Source organism: Zingiber officinale, chromosome 2A, assembly GCF_018446385.1.
Source record: "Zingiber officinale cultivar Zhangliang chromosome 2A, Zo_v1.1, whole genome shotgun sequence".
NCBI classification, from domain to species: Eukaryota; Viridiplantae; Streptophyta; class Magnoliopsida; order Zingiberales; family Zingiberaceae; genus Zingiber; species Zingiber officinale.
In genome coordinates this window covers 144134089-144147982 of record NC_055988.1, presented here as the reverse complement: position 1 = coordinate 144147982, position 13894 = coordinate 144134089, and the positions used below count along the sequence as shown (strand labels likewise).

The window sequence follows — 13894 nt, the reverse complement described above, 5'->3', positions numbered from 1 at the left end:
GCGTCTCATCTCAAGTCCAAGATATGCAATTAATACTGCATGATCTGGACGCCGAAGGCATGAAGCTGAACGAGACATTCGCAGTTGCTGCGGTAATTGAGAAGCTCCCTCCGTCATGGAAGGATTTCAAGAATTACCTAAAGCACAAGCAAAAGGAAATAGAGCTGCAAGACCTGATCCTGAGGCTACGAATAGAAGAGGATAATCGAAAGTTATCCGACTCCAGAGGAACCAAGCGGACTATAGACGAAATGTCCAACCTGGTCGAGCCGAACGCCAAAAAGCCGAAGCAGTTCAAGAAAAGAAGTTCAAAGGCTCCTGCTACAACTGTGGAAAGGCAGGACACCTATCCAAGGGCTGCAGATGCCCAAAGAAGCCAACCAAGAGGCCAAAGGATGTTGCGAATCATGTCGCAACCTCTCTTGAGGACTTGGATCTCACTGCGGTTGTATTTGAAGCCAACTTGGTGGATACCAACCCGAAGCAGTGGTTCATTGATACTGGAGCAACTCGTCATATCTGTTCCGATAAAGCGATGTTCTCCAAGTATACTCCGATAAATGGCAGGAAGCTCTATATGGGTAATTCCACGACGTCGCCAATTGTTGGACTCGGAAAGGTTGTTCTGAAGATGACGTCCGGAAAGGAGCTAACACTCATTGATGTACTCCATGTTCCCGACATCAGTAAGAACCTAGTTTCTGGAGCGGCATTGGTCAAGGCCGGATTTAGGCTAGTGTTCCAGTCAGACAACTTTGTACTTACGAAGAATGGTGTCTTCGTAGGAAAGGGGTACCTAGAAAAGGGTCTATTCAAAATGGTTGTAATGCCTGTACTCCGAAATTTTGATGGTAATAAAATAAATGTTTCCAGCTATGTTGTTGAGTGTTTTAATTTATGGCATAATCGACTCGGACATGTGAATAATAATACTCTCAAACGTCTCGTCAAATTAAATTTATTACCAAACGTCAATGTTGACGGAACACTCAAATGTGAAGTGTGCGTGGAAGCGAAAATGACGAAACTACCTTTTCATTCGGTGGAAAGGACGACAACTCCTCTAGATTTAATACATAGTGATCTATGTGACTTGAAATTTGTGCAAACTAGAGGAGGTAAAAAATATTTTATTACTTTTATCGATGACTGCACAAAGTTCTGTTATGTCTTTCTTTTAAGAAGTAAAGACGAAGCCCTAGAGGCATTCAGAACCTATAAAACAGAAGTTGAAAACCAACTTGACAAACGAATTAAAATAATTCGAAGCGATAGAGTGGAGAATATGGTGCACCGTTTGATGAATTTTGTACAGAATCTGGCATTATCCATCAAACAACGGCACCTTACTCACCTCAATCAAACGGTGTTGCCGAACGTAAAAATCGGACACTAAAAGAAATGATGAATGCCTTGTTGATAAATTCAGGCTTACCTCAAAACTTGTGGGGGGAAGCAATATTATCGGCAAATCACATTCTCAACAGAATCCCTCATAAGAAAAATGATAAAACTCCATATGAACTATGGAAAGGCCGCGAGCCATCGTACAAATACCTGAAAGTGCGGGGGTGCTTGGCAAAGGTCGAAGTACCTAAACCAAAGCAAGTAAAGATCGGACCTAAAACGTTCGATGCGATATTTGTCGGATATGCCCATAATAGTACTGCATATCGTTTCCTAGTTCACAAATCAGATATTCCTCATATACATGTGGGAACAACCATAGAATCTCGAAATGTGATATTCTTTGAAAACGTATTCCCAAATAAAAAGGGAAACGTTGAAAGTGATAACAACGGAAGTTCAAACAAAAATGACGTTACCGAACTTGGCTGTTATAAAAGGACTATTGACGATCAAAGTGAAGAGCCACGTCGTAGCAAACGGGCCAGAGTTGAGAAATCGTTCGGGCCAGATTTCATGACTTTCATGTCAGAAATGGAACCAAGAACATTAAGTGAAGCTCTCTCTAGACCCGATGCTCCAATGTGGAAAGAAGCTGTCAATAGTGAAATTGAGTCTATCATGAATAATCATACTTGGGAATTAGTAGACCTTCCTTCTGGTAATAAACCATTAGGTTGTAAGTGGATACTAAAACGTAAGTATAAAGCTGATGGATCAATTGACAAGTATAAGGCCAGACTTGTAGCCAAGGGGTACAAGCAAGAGGAAGGCCTTAATTACTTCGATACATACTCACCGGTGACAAGGATTACGTCCATACGAGTGCTAATAGCCATTGCAGCACTGTATGACCTTAAAATACATCAAATGGATGTTAAGACTGCATTCTTAAATGGTGAGTTGGAAGAAGAAATTTATATGGAGCAACCCGAAGGGTTCATGGCTCCTGGAAATGAGAAAAAGGTGTGTCGACTTGTTAAGTCGTTGTACGGACTTAAGCAAGCGCCTAAACAATGGCACGAAAAATTTGACAAAGTAATGCTGTCAAACGAATTCAGAATAAATGAATGTGACAAATGCATTTATGTCAAAAACACACCTGAAGGTTATGTAATTGTCTATCTATACGTAGACGACATGCTAATAATGGGTAGTAATCATGATGTAATCATGACTACAAAGAAAATATTGACCAGAAATTTTGATATGAAAGATATGGGTCAAGCAGATGTTATATTGGGAATTAAAATTCTCAGGACATCAGAAGGGATAGTTTTAACACAATCTCATTATGTAGAATCTGTATTGAAAAAATTCAATGCGTACGATCTCTCTACAGTGAAAACACCTATGGATCTAAGTCAACACTTAGCAAAAAACCATGGTGAGACCATATCGCAGTTGAAATATTCTCGGATAATAGGCAGTTTGATGTATCTTACAAACTGCACACGTCCGGATATTGCCTGTACGGTCAACAAACTGAGTCGTTTTACGAGTAATCCAAACGACACCCATTGGAAAGCATTGATGCGAGTTCTCAGATATTTGAAATATACTATGAACTATGGATTACATTATGGAAAATATCCCGCTGTGTTGGAAGGATATTGTGATGCTAATTGGATATCAGATACAAAAGACTCCAAATCCACTAGTGGATATGTATTCACGATCGGTGGGGGGGGTAGTATCTTGGAAATCCACTAAGCAGACTTGCATTGCTCGGTCAACTATGGAATCCGAGTTTATAGCACTAGACAAAGCAACTGAGGAAGCTGAATGGCTGCGGAATTTCTTGGAAGATATTCCGAGCTGGATGAAACCTGTGTCTGCCGTACTAATCCACTGTGATAGTCAATCGGCGATTGGAAGGGCACAGAGTAATATGTATAATGGGAAGTCACGACATATACGTCGTAGACATAATATCATTAAGCAGTTGATCTCGAATGGAGTGATTGCAATCGACTATGTTAAGTCCAAAGATAATTTGGCAGATCCTCTAACGAAGGGGTTGAGTCGAGATCAAGTATACTGCTCATCAAGAGGAATGAGATTAAAAATCTACAACTAAAAATGACTGTAGCGATAACCCAACCTTGTTGACTGGAGATCCCAAGATCTTGGTTCAATGGGACAACGAAGTTACAGAAGTTGTGGTCCAGCACATTAGATAGTTTATCTCTATCCCAATCCTAGGATGAATTTGTCCTGTCCTACCTCATGTAGTGAGGTTAAGCTTATGCTTTTAGTGACTTCTATATCTGATAAGGTGGAGTATGGTAGGATACTCTTGATAGAAGTGTCACCTATGTGAGTGTGAAGACAGGCCGCTTCAATGAAACACTCATGAATCCAAGATGGTATCCATGGCCGAAACGGAACCAACCATGAGAACCTAAAGTAGGTGAGATAGATCTCTGTGTGGGTGTTATTGTCTAAGTATACACCAACAGCTGAGCAGTTCAAGACATCACGTTCACTGCGCAGCTTAGTATACTCGATAGCATTTCACTACGGAAGGTTCAAAGCCACAAGCTACCTCTCCCGATGCAGTGACTTATCGATTGGACTCTTGTAAAATGTCAGCATGCATACACGCATTGCATTAATTTCCATTCATGTGGGGGATTGTTGGATATTGGGGCCTTAAATGGACCAAAACGATTTAGAGGAAGGAAGCCATCAATTGTTGAAAGTCATAATTGACTTCAAAATTGAAATCTACGATTCGCGTAGATAGATTTAGACTATTAATTTGCTCAAAACCGATTAAGGGTGAATGAGAAATTAATGTTTAAAGTCAACCCAAAATAACATTTGTTATTCATTAATAAAGTGCATAGGAGAATAGTCCCACATCGGAAATTCTCGATGTGTATTCTCTACTTATTAATGAAGATGTGTTAATGGAGTTAACACAAAAAAAAAAGGACAGGTGACCCCTTAGCCCAGGGCGAGCAGGTGCTCGCACCTGTGAGCCCGCCGCCCGCCACGTGCGCACGTGCGCAATTGGCGCTTTGTAGGCGCACTTTGCACTTGTGATGCGATCTAGAGCGTTGGATCGCAAAGAGTAACGATCTGACGGCCTGGGATGAGGCTTGATCTGAAGCATCGAATCAATGGATCCAGATCCGATGGCTGATGACAATAGGCGGGATCTGAGGGTCACAACTCCTCAGATCTGATGGATGAGATTGAAGTGGGCTTGGTGAAGGGTTACAACCCTTCAGAATAGATGATCTAGATCGATCCAGCCCAAGGAACACATTCACTCACCCAAAGGACACTCAACCTCTTCGTTCAGTATAAATAGAACCCTCCAGATGATGGAATACTCACTCAATCTTCTCTTCTCTTCCTCAAGCATTCATCTCATCTTGTGCATTCAAGAGTCCAAGAAGTCTACTAAAAGGTTCGCTGGTCTCGGAAGTCGAAGTGCTACGATTCCGAGACGTTCGTCGTCGTTGTATCTTGGGAACGAATTGCAACAATCCGTTAAGCACCGTAGCGGAGCAATATCGTTTACGGAGATAGTGTCGAACACTAGCCTCGACGATCAGTTTGCATACTCCAGAAGCTACCCGGAGACAACAAATGTTCTACATATATAAAATTCATATCCAATTATTCGAAATTTATTGTACACAAATTAGATCATTTTAAAAAATTCGAATCATATTCACATGTACAATTTATAAATAAAATTATTTAATAAGGATAATTATATTCAACAGACCTTGGCAAAGATCTACAGTGTCCCTTTCATGCTACGCAAAGTTCAGAAGAACTTTGCATTGAATTATATATTCTGCAAGGACTAATTTAGTTTTCTACAACACACCATAAAGAACTGCACACCAAAAGAACAGGACAGCTATACCCTGTCGGTGGAGTTAATTTTGTAAAATAGGCTATATGTGAGCCATTTACATATGCTCGTAAAGATATATGTTGGACATGAATTAGTTTAAGCATCAGTCAACTGTTTTAGAGACATGTCCATGAGATGTACAACTGCTACATTATTAAAATATATATATATATATATATATATATATATGAAAAGCTATGCTCTCAGAGTGTTGGGGAGCATGCTCCTGACATAGACATAGGCATGACCCGTATACCTGATGCACCAAGTGATAATCATCGTGAACCTCTCCAGCATCGACAAATCAATCAATAAATAAAATTTAGAAATACTAGAGTAATTTAAATTCAAATTAATCCACTTATAAATTAGAAAATATATATTCCTATCGATAAGACATATACTAAGGTATCATCATCCACACCGGTATAAAATGATGAATCTCCCGTTACCAATATTTACACCAAGTACGAGAAAATTAGATATAAGCGACCTCCGAGATTGCTCGCACTGGTTGGGCTGCCTCACGAGGCTGTCGGCAGGAAAAGAATGCGGCGTGGATCAATTCAGATGATTTAAATTTAAATTTAAAATGGTTTAACATTTTTGAAAGTTATTTATTCGTTGATTTACAACGTGCTAAAATGGGTTCAGATGATTACCATTCGGTGCATCAATACACAAAGTAATGCTAATGTCAGAACCATACTGGCTAGCACAGTGGATAGCTCTGATTTTTTTTTTTTAATTTTGAATTATGTTGTATATGTATTTTTATATTTGATAAATTTAGTTAATCTTATTAATTATTTCTAAGATGATTAATTTGGTCCCATCAATTTTTTTTATTAATCATCAAAATAAATTAAAAAACGTTATGAGAGATAGCTCAGAAGAAGCTCAACGTATATTGATTGTGCTTTTAATTTAGAGATTTTTTTTTACAAATATGAACTACATCTCTATATTTGTACATTAGTATAGTTGTCGGCTTTTTTATTAATTTATTAAAAAAATTTAAGCTTTGCATTCGTTCTTATTTTGTGCGATTTTAGTTTTCTAATTCTGATAATTTTTTAGTTTATTTAATTAAAAATACTTTGATGATTGATAACCAAATAAATAAATTGTTTGCTCCATCAAACAAGCCAAAAATAAATAAATAAATAAAAATAGAACAAACTCTATACTTAAGTCCCCAATAGTGTGGAGCCGCTGGGTGGCAGTGCTACCATAAGTCCCCAATAATGTTTCATATATCACTGGTATTGTCCTATTATGTTCTCCAATGATATATAAACAAACCTATATCAAATTAATTACATAAAATTCAACACAATTCTTCTATTTTGATAGCCTTTTCATTTCCTTCATCATTATAATTTTTTAACATAAATTTAGAGCTAAGTTACTAAGTCAAGATGGTTATAACTATACAAATAGAAATCAACACTTCAGACACTCCGGTCACAGGTATGAGCGCGCCAGCTTCTCGGATTTACCCTAATAATCAATCAATGAAAAATAAGAAAATGAAAAATAAAAAAATTGACGGACCAACTCGGTTATCTCAAGGATTTCTTTGAAAAAAAAAAAAGAATCAGATGATATATTGTAGTTTCTCGTTTCAATATAGCGATTTCAGTTTACAGACGCTCGCCTCTTATCAAAACATGTGAGATTACAAGTTCAGATCATGATAAAATCAAAAATAAATAAAAACAAAAACAAAAACAAAAGTTGCATTTTGAGGTTGATCTTCATCGTTCTGTATGCCAAAATTGCTTATGCGTGCCGTGACGGATCGATCCTACAGCAATCCCGGCGTGAAAGGAACGCCGGTGGCCGGCAGCCAGGTGTCGCCCTGGATGAAATGGCTCACCGTGAACATTTGTGCGTGGCCGAGGTCTACCTTCTTGACGCCCCTCCAGGTCGCCCTCTTGGCGGTGTCGCTGCCGGGGCCGCGGTTATCGACCTCGGCGTAGAAGCAGGTGTTCAGGCCGAAATCGCCGAGCCACGGCATCCACCCGGCGGGGTCGATGAGGTCGTCGATCTGCGACTGCACGACTAGCGTGCGCGAGTACTCCTTCCATGGCCGCCCCAGGTAGACCAGGAACCTCCCCTGCTCCGGCTTCAGCGACTCGTCGGCACTGATGGTGCAGTTGTGGAGCACGATGGCGGTGGCCTCGCGGCGGTCCTTCCGCCCCTGCGCCGTGCAAATGCACTGCTGGTTGTCGAGGGGGCGGCGGACGAGGAGGAGGCAGTTCTGGAAGATGGTCGGGGAGTCGCCGAAGAGGAAGTCGATGGTGCCGGAGATGGTGCATTCGCGGTAGAACTGTCGCTTGGTGTGGGCGTAGAGCGTGTCCTGGTAGCCGTCCATTTGGCAGCGGTAGAACACCGATTTGTCGGACTGCACCCGCAGCGCCACCGCCTGGTGCTTCGCCGCCCCCGCCGAGTTCTCCACCCCGAAATCCCTCATGATGAACCCGTCTCCGACCACCCCTGCGTCCGAATCAACGGGAAGTTGGATACTAACAACTTCGAAATCATGTTCGCTATAGTTATCGATCGAGATTGTTACCGAGAGTGGCGGTTTTGAAGGTCGGCGTGCCGTCGACGAAGTTCAAGTTTCCGGTGATCTTTGTCTTGGTGGCGCCGTCGCCGATCATCGCCAAGTTCATCTTCTTCCGGTCCACCTGGACGTATTCCTGGTACACGCCTTCTTTGACGTAGATCACGAATACTTGGTCGGAATTATCTGGCGCTGCGGCGACTGCTTCCGCGATGGTTTTGAACTGGCCGCTGCCGTCCTTCGCCACCGTCACGTTCGGCTCTATCTGCTCCGGCGAGAGCGCGAGCAGCCTGCGCTTCGCGCCGTGGACCCACGCGGGGAACTCCTCGTCCTCCGACGAGAGCAGTCGTCTGTTGATCGGGGTGATCTGGAAGGAATTGAGCACGGAGGAGATCTCGTCGACGACGGCGAGCGTGTTGCTGGTGAGTGCGGCGGAGCTGTTGAGGGCTTTGGCCATCGACTCCGCCGTGTCCCCCGTCGTGTTCTCGAATCCGTCGAGGCACGTCTGCTGGTAAGTGATGGCGGCGCTGAGCCAGACTCTGAGGTCGTCCACGGCCTCGCCGACTCTGCTCATCTCCATGCTAGCGAACTTCTCGACGGAGTTCCGAAGGTCGTCGACGGCGTAGTCGAGCAGCTCGTTGCAGGCTTCGAGCGCCTTTTGCGTCCGCGGGTCCTCAGCCGCCTTCTGGAGGAGGGAGGAGTGGTTCATGCCCTCGCGGACCCGCTCGATCGTCGCGTCGAAGATCATCTGGACGAGCTTCTTGGGGTCCGTCTCGTTGTCGGCGCCACTGGCGACGAGCGAACTCTCGCACTCCTGCTTGTAGTCGGTCGGCTGGCAGATCGACTGGATCGACTTCGAGGTCGTCTGAAGGGTGGCGCCGCCACCGGAGGAACTGTCCGCGCCATGCCGTGAGACGCTCACCGTGACGGCGAACACACAGGCAACGAGGATGATGGAGGAGCCGGCGACTACAAACATCTTGTTCTTCCCTTGCTCGGCCTGATTGCTGCCGGAGACTTGACCGTAGCCCGAAGCCATCTTTGCGGCTGCCGGAGAGATTTGAAAGAATGAGATGGAGATTGAAGGGAGGGAATGGTGGATTTAAAGGAGATAGAATGGGCGAGCAGAAGTCGGAGAGCCACAGTTCAAAATAGAAGTTTATTTGTTTCTCCTATTATTTGGGAGGAAGAAGAGGAGAGTTGACCTTTTTTGTCAACGCCTTATTTCCATAGTAGATTCTCTCGTTATTTATGTTATTTATATCATTGTTCATGTTTTCAAATTTTTTATTTTATATTTCATTCAAAATGATGTTAATATTATCTTTAGTGATTATTTTGTGAAGATCAAAATATTTTTTAAAAAGTTAATATAAAAAATATTATTATATTTATCATTTTAAAAAAAAATATCATAAAATTATTTTGTTGATAGCCATTGAATTAGTCATTCTCTCAAAAAAACAAAAAAAGTTAATAACTTTATTGGTGACAAGAGATAAAATGGGAAAAAAATATTAAATTTTTAGTATATCATACTTATATTACCGTATCAAAATATATATTTGATATTATCGGTATACTAAAAATTTTGATATGGTATTATATCATACTGAATTTTTCGATATCGATATGAGATTTAATATATATATACCATAATGATACCAAAATTTTAAGATAAACTAGTGATCGTGCACATGCGTCGCATGTGTAATATAATATATTGAAATCATATTGACCTTTTATAATAAAATTATATTAATTAAAGTATTTCATTAATAGAGTCATTAGGTATAATATATTGAAATCATATTGACCTTTTATAATAAAATTATATTAATTAAAGTATTTCATTAATAGAGTCATTAGGGTAAAGTATCTAATTTTTGAAAATCTGAATTATTTGGATCTTTGAAAATCCAAATTGTTTGAATTTTCGAATATCACCTTTACAGCTTGTAAAGACCACCCTTCCTACTACTACTATGAGGGTGACTGTTACCTACTTAAACTCTACTTAACTGATGTTACTTACTCTAATATCAGAAATATTAAAGAACTACGAAGAAATAATCTGAGCATAAAACTCCATCATTTATTTTAGTTCTTACTACACTTTATAGCAAACATACATGGCAATTGCTATCAAGAAAATTATAGAAGATTAATGCCTCTACTTATCAACAGCTAGCATACATACAAGAAAGTAGTAATTATTCTGCCACCAATTAAAACATCTCACTGCAATTTCTTAGCAATTACAACAGATTCGGCTACCTACAGCATGAAACTTATAGCTACTGCAACATATTAGAATTTGAATTGAGCATGCAATCAAACATTAAGAACAAATCTCTATTTTTTTTTTCCAATATCTTGAATAAAGAATCTAATTAAACTTTTAGTTATATCAAAGGAAATCAGCCACAGTACTTCCAAACCGAACCAATTCAAACAATGAATTAGCTTATTTGCAATGGTTTAAAGCATAATTATATAATGATGAAGGCATGCTACGGTTTAGCTATATAGACATGCAATTTACTGCAACTGAAATGCATCAAATCTGTTACTGCCTTCTAATGGTCAAAACATAATTCCTCCCTGTTTTTCATAAAACAATGACTCATATAAAAATACAAAATACTAGCATATCACTTCACCCTTCTAACAAAATTTGCAAACTACAACAATTAGGGAACTCACGGCAGACCAGAATTTCAGCAGCAATTAGAGGATGTTGAGCACACTGCTTCACAGCAGATTGAATTTCCAGCAGTAAACAAAGGAATACCGAACATAGAAACTTACTAGTTATTCATGTATACTACTTACAGCAATTCAAAATCCCAGCAGTACAACAGGATTCCGAGCATAGAAAAGTTGCTAGCCATTTATGTATACTACAGCAGAAATTTATCATGTGGCAGTTTTTCCATTAAAGCAAAACTCATATAGAATACCAACATGCACATAAAAGTACGGAGCCTATAACAACCAACTGTAACAATATTACTGAGCATAAGAATACCACTGAAAATATTGAGCATATAACAATCCAGCATGCATAAAATTTCTGAGCATTTAAGCAAACATTTAACCATGCATTTAACCATCCGAATGGTTCCAGAAATTCAACAGAACCAAAAGCATCTGAACAACTTCAAAACAGCAAAACAGAAAGAGCAAAAGAATCTGTATCTCTCTATCTTCTCCTAGTTATTTAAGAAGAAACCTAAATAATTTAACTTGCAGAAATTTAAAAGCAAGGTCCCCAAATCTTCCATCTCCCCCATCCACACACACATCACCAATGTCTCCTTGTCGCCTTCTTCTATGCCATTTTAGCCTTTTCTTTATTTTTATCCATATCTGCAATAGGAGGAAAAGTAGCATCTATAAGCTAAAAGCTTAGTAAGTGCTTTCTACTCACAAAATCCGATACGGAATGCATAAGCATAAAAGAAAGCAGGGAAATACATGCTCAACATGAAAATAGCAAATAGAACTACATCATGCATCTCTAAAGGAAACAACAATTTAATTTGCTAAAATTTGCAACTTAGATAAAAGAACTTGTTCTGTTTGTTTCCAAATTAATACTTTTATACTTTAAAATAATATTCAACTTTACTTGGGCCCGGCATTGTACCACTTTGCGCGCCTTTCTTAATGAGAATTGAGGTAGCTAATCCCAAAACCATTAAGACACTTCTAGACCTTATGTCTAGGGGCAACTTGGAGCCCATCCCTTGGACTTTGTGTCCGGTACATGTCATTTTTAAAAGTAAAATACTTTTCTTTATATCCTTCTTTAAATACTTCTTGTAATAAAATGCCTTGGCATTTATTTAAGCACTTAGTGTGCTTTGATTCTAAATTCTGGAATTCAAGATCAATTTGTGGCCCTAGTCTTACTTTGCTTGTATTTCTCACATATATACATTATGCACAGGATTCTAAAACCATATGCCACTAATATGTATCTGGATATATTTTCAAAACAACCTCAATCAGAATTTAAAACCCACATGGTCTTAGGAAGCTCACGGCAGTAATAGGTTCCAAATGACAAGCTTGTGAAACAAATTATTTTTTTTTATCTTAACTATCCTTTAATCATGTCATGACTGGAAAGAAGCATAGCTACTTAGACATGCTTGCAATGTAAGGCGAACACATCTAATTAAGCATGTTGTAACAATCAAGGAAGACACTAAAAAAATCTGTCCGTGCTCTAAAAACAAAAACAGCAAAAGAACTTGAATTAAAACCCAAACTAAAATACTAGCAAAGGGTTGAAATATGGACAATAGGCTAGAATGAAGGGCTGCTCTCGTTCATTACACAACAACAAGAAAATGCAAACAAAAACCCAAAAGCTACTCCTACCGCAGGTGAGAAGCACTTACTTCGGGTGAATGGACTTACAATCCGAAGGAAACGCTCTAGGGTTCGGAGGATGTGAAGATCTCTGCGATCCCTTCCTATCCGCGTGTTCTCCTTGACGAGGAGACCACGAATCCGTGAACGGCTTCTGAAAAGAAGCCCTTGCCGACCGCCGGAGAGGAACCCTAGGTCGGCTTCACCTTCCGCCTGATCTGCCGCCGTCGCACACGAGAGGTGAGGAGAGGAAAAGAAATTTTAGGTTTTCCGAAAATCACTTTAGTCCTCGCTTTATAACTAGGGTTATTGTCGGTTCCAATTACAACTTAACTATATTTCTCCCTCTTGAGTTAACATAACTCGCTGGCACAGCTGGTTGACTGTGTTTTGCTTAAGGCGCAGCTCACGGGTTCAAGTCTCGGCTGCAACCATTTTCCTTCCTAATTTATTCCCTAATCATTAACTATGCTATAAACTTAGTTCTCACCATATAAGGTTAACAAAATCGTGTAGCTCAGCTGGTTGAGCCGATTTTGCTTGAGTCAGTCCGACCCGAGGTCGTGGGTTCGAACCTCGCCTTCAACGATTTCTTTGTCAAACTTTCTTTCTTTTTGTAACCCTACTAAACGACCTCTAAAAATTGCATAAAAATACTCTAAAAATTCCTAAAAATCTCTAGAATATTTCAAAATCATTTTTAAATATTTTTAAAAGATACTCAGAACTCAAAATAGGGAAAATTGGGTCGTTAGCTTCCCTATGAAAAAAATTAATTTAATTTAATATTATACTTATCTTAGTAAAAAAACTAAGAAAAGTATATTTTTTAACATTGTCGGCCTAAAATATTTATAGAAGATTTTTTTTTATCATAGTGTTGTCAATTCTAAGATGTGGGACTAAAGAGAACTATATTTTTTTATATAAAATAATCAAAGAAAATTAATAATAAGAAAAATTCATAATAATATACCGCAGCTGAGTCTCAAACTTTAGATCATTTTGTTTCGCTTGTGGAATTACTAATAAATCTTGAAATTATTTTTAGTGTGAATAGAAAAAGGATATTAACGTAAATTCATTTTAGGCTTCATCAAAGATAGTAAAGGGGGGGGAGGGAGATTTTTAATAAAATAGTAAGATGATATGAAATTTATATTATACTGAAATTTTGTTATATATAAATTTTCTTATACCAATTTTTTTAGTATGGTATACGGCCAGGAGGGATCCTCTGGTCTTGCCTGCCCTAGTCCACTCCTGGACCACGGGCAGTGATAGGTGGGAGTTAATGATCCCCATTTGTTTAGTAGGTGGGGGCTATTGAATCCACCTACCATTGCATTAGACCAAGGCCCTTGTCCGTTAAATGTGTGTTGGTGCAGGAAGCACCAGACGATCGAACCTAGGTTTTGATTATGTCAAAGAGTCTAAAGTTAAGTTGTCTTGTGATCTAACAGGGTTGATTGAGCTTGCAGGAAAGTCTTAAGTTGTCTTAGGCAAAAATCCTAGTAGATTCTAGACAAGTGAAAAATCCTACGGAGTGGTAACCCTAGGTGATAGAAAGTTCTAGCTGCGGGTTAGGCAGGTGGAAAACCCTAGGGGGTGGTAACCCTGGGTGAAAAGTCTTGGTGGGTCGAGCACTTTGG

The 13894-nt window shown here is 39.6% G+C and overlaps 1 protein-coding gene across 1 annotated transcript; it reads right to left on the bottom strand.

Moving 5' to 3' along the window:
- Window positions 1–7097: 7097 nt before the first annotated feature.
- Window positions 7098–8898, bottom strand: LOC122044070 (pectinesterase-like). The gene is made up of 2 exons (XM_042604615.1): window positions 7869–8898; window positions 7098–7789 (listed from the first exon to the last, which is right to left on the bottom strand). The coding sequence occupies exons 1-2, from the start codon at window positions 8896–8898 to the stop codon at window positions 7098–7100; spliced, it is 1722 nt and encodes a 573-aa protein (XP_042460549.1).
- Between the last annotated feature and the right edge of the window lie 4996 nt (window positions 8899–13894).

What these genes read in the sequence shown, in the direction of transcription:
- LOC122044070 (XM_042604615.1), bottom strand. Translation starts at nt 8,898, where the DNA reads ATGGCTTCGGGCTACGGTCAAGTCTCCGGCAGCAATCAGGCCGAGCAA. An exon ending in CTTCAAAACCGCCACTCTCG is followed by an intron (nt 7,790 to 7,868) that starts GTAACAATCTCG and finishes ATTCGGACGCAG; the next exon opens with GGGTGGTCGGAGACGGGTTC.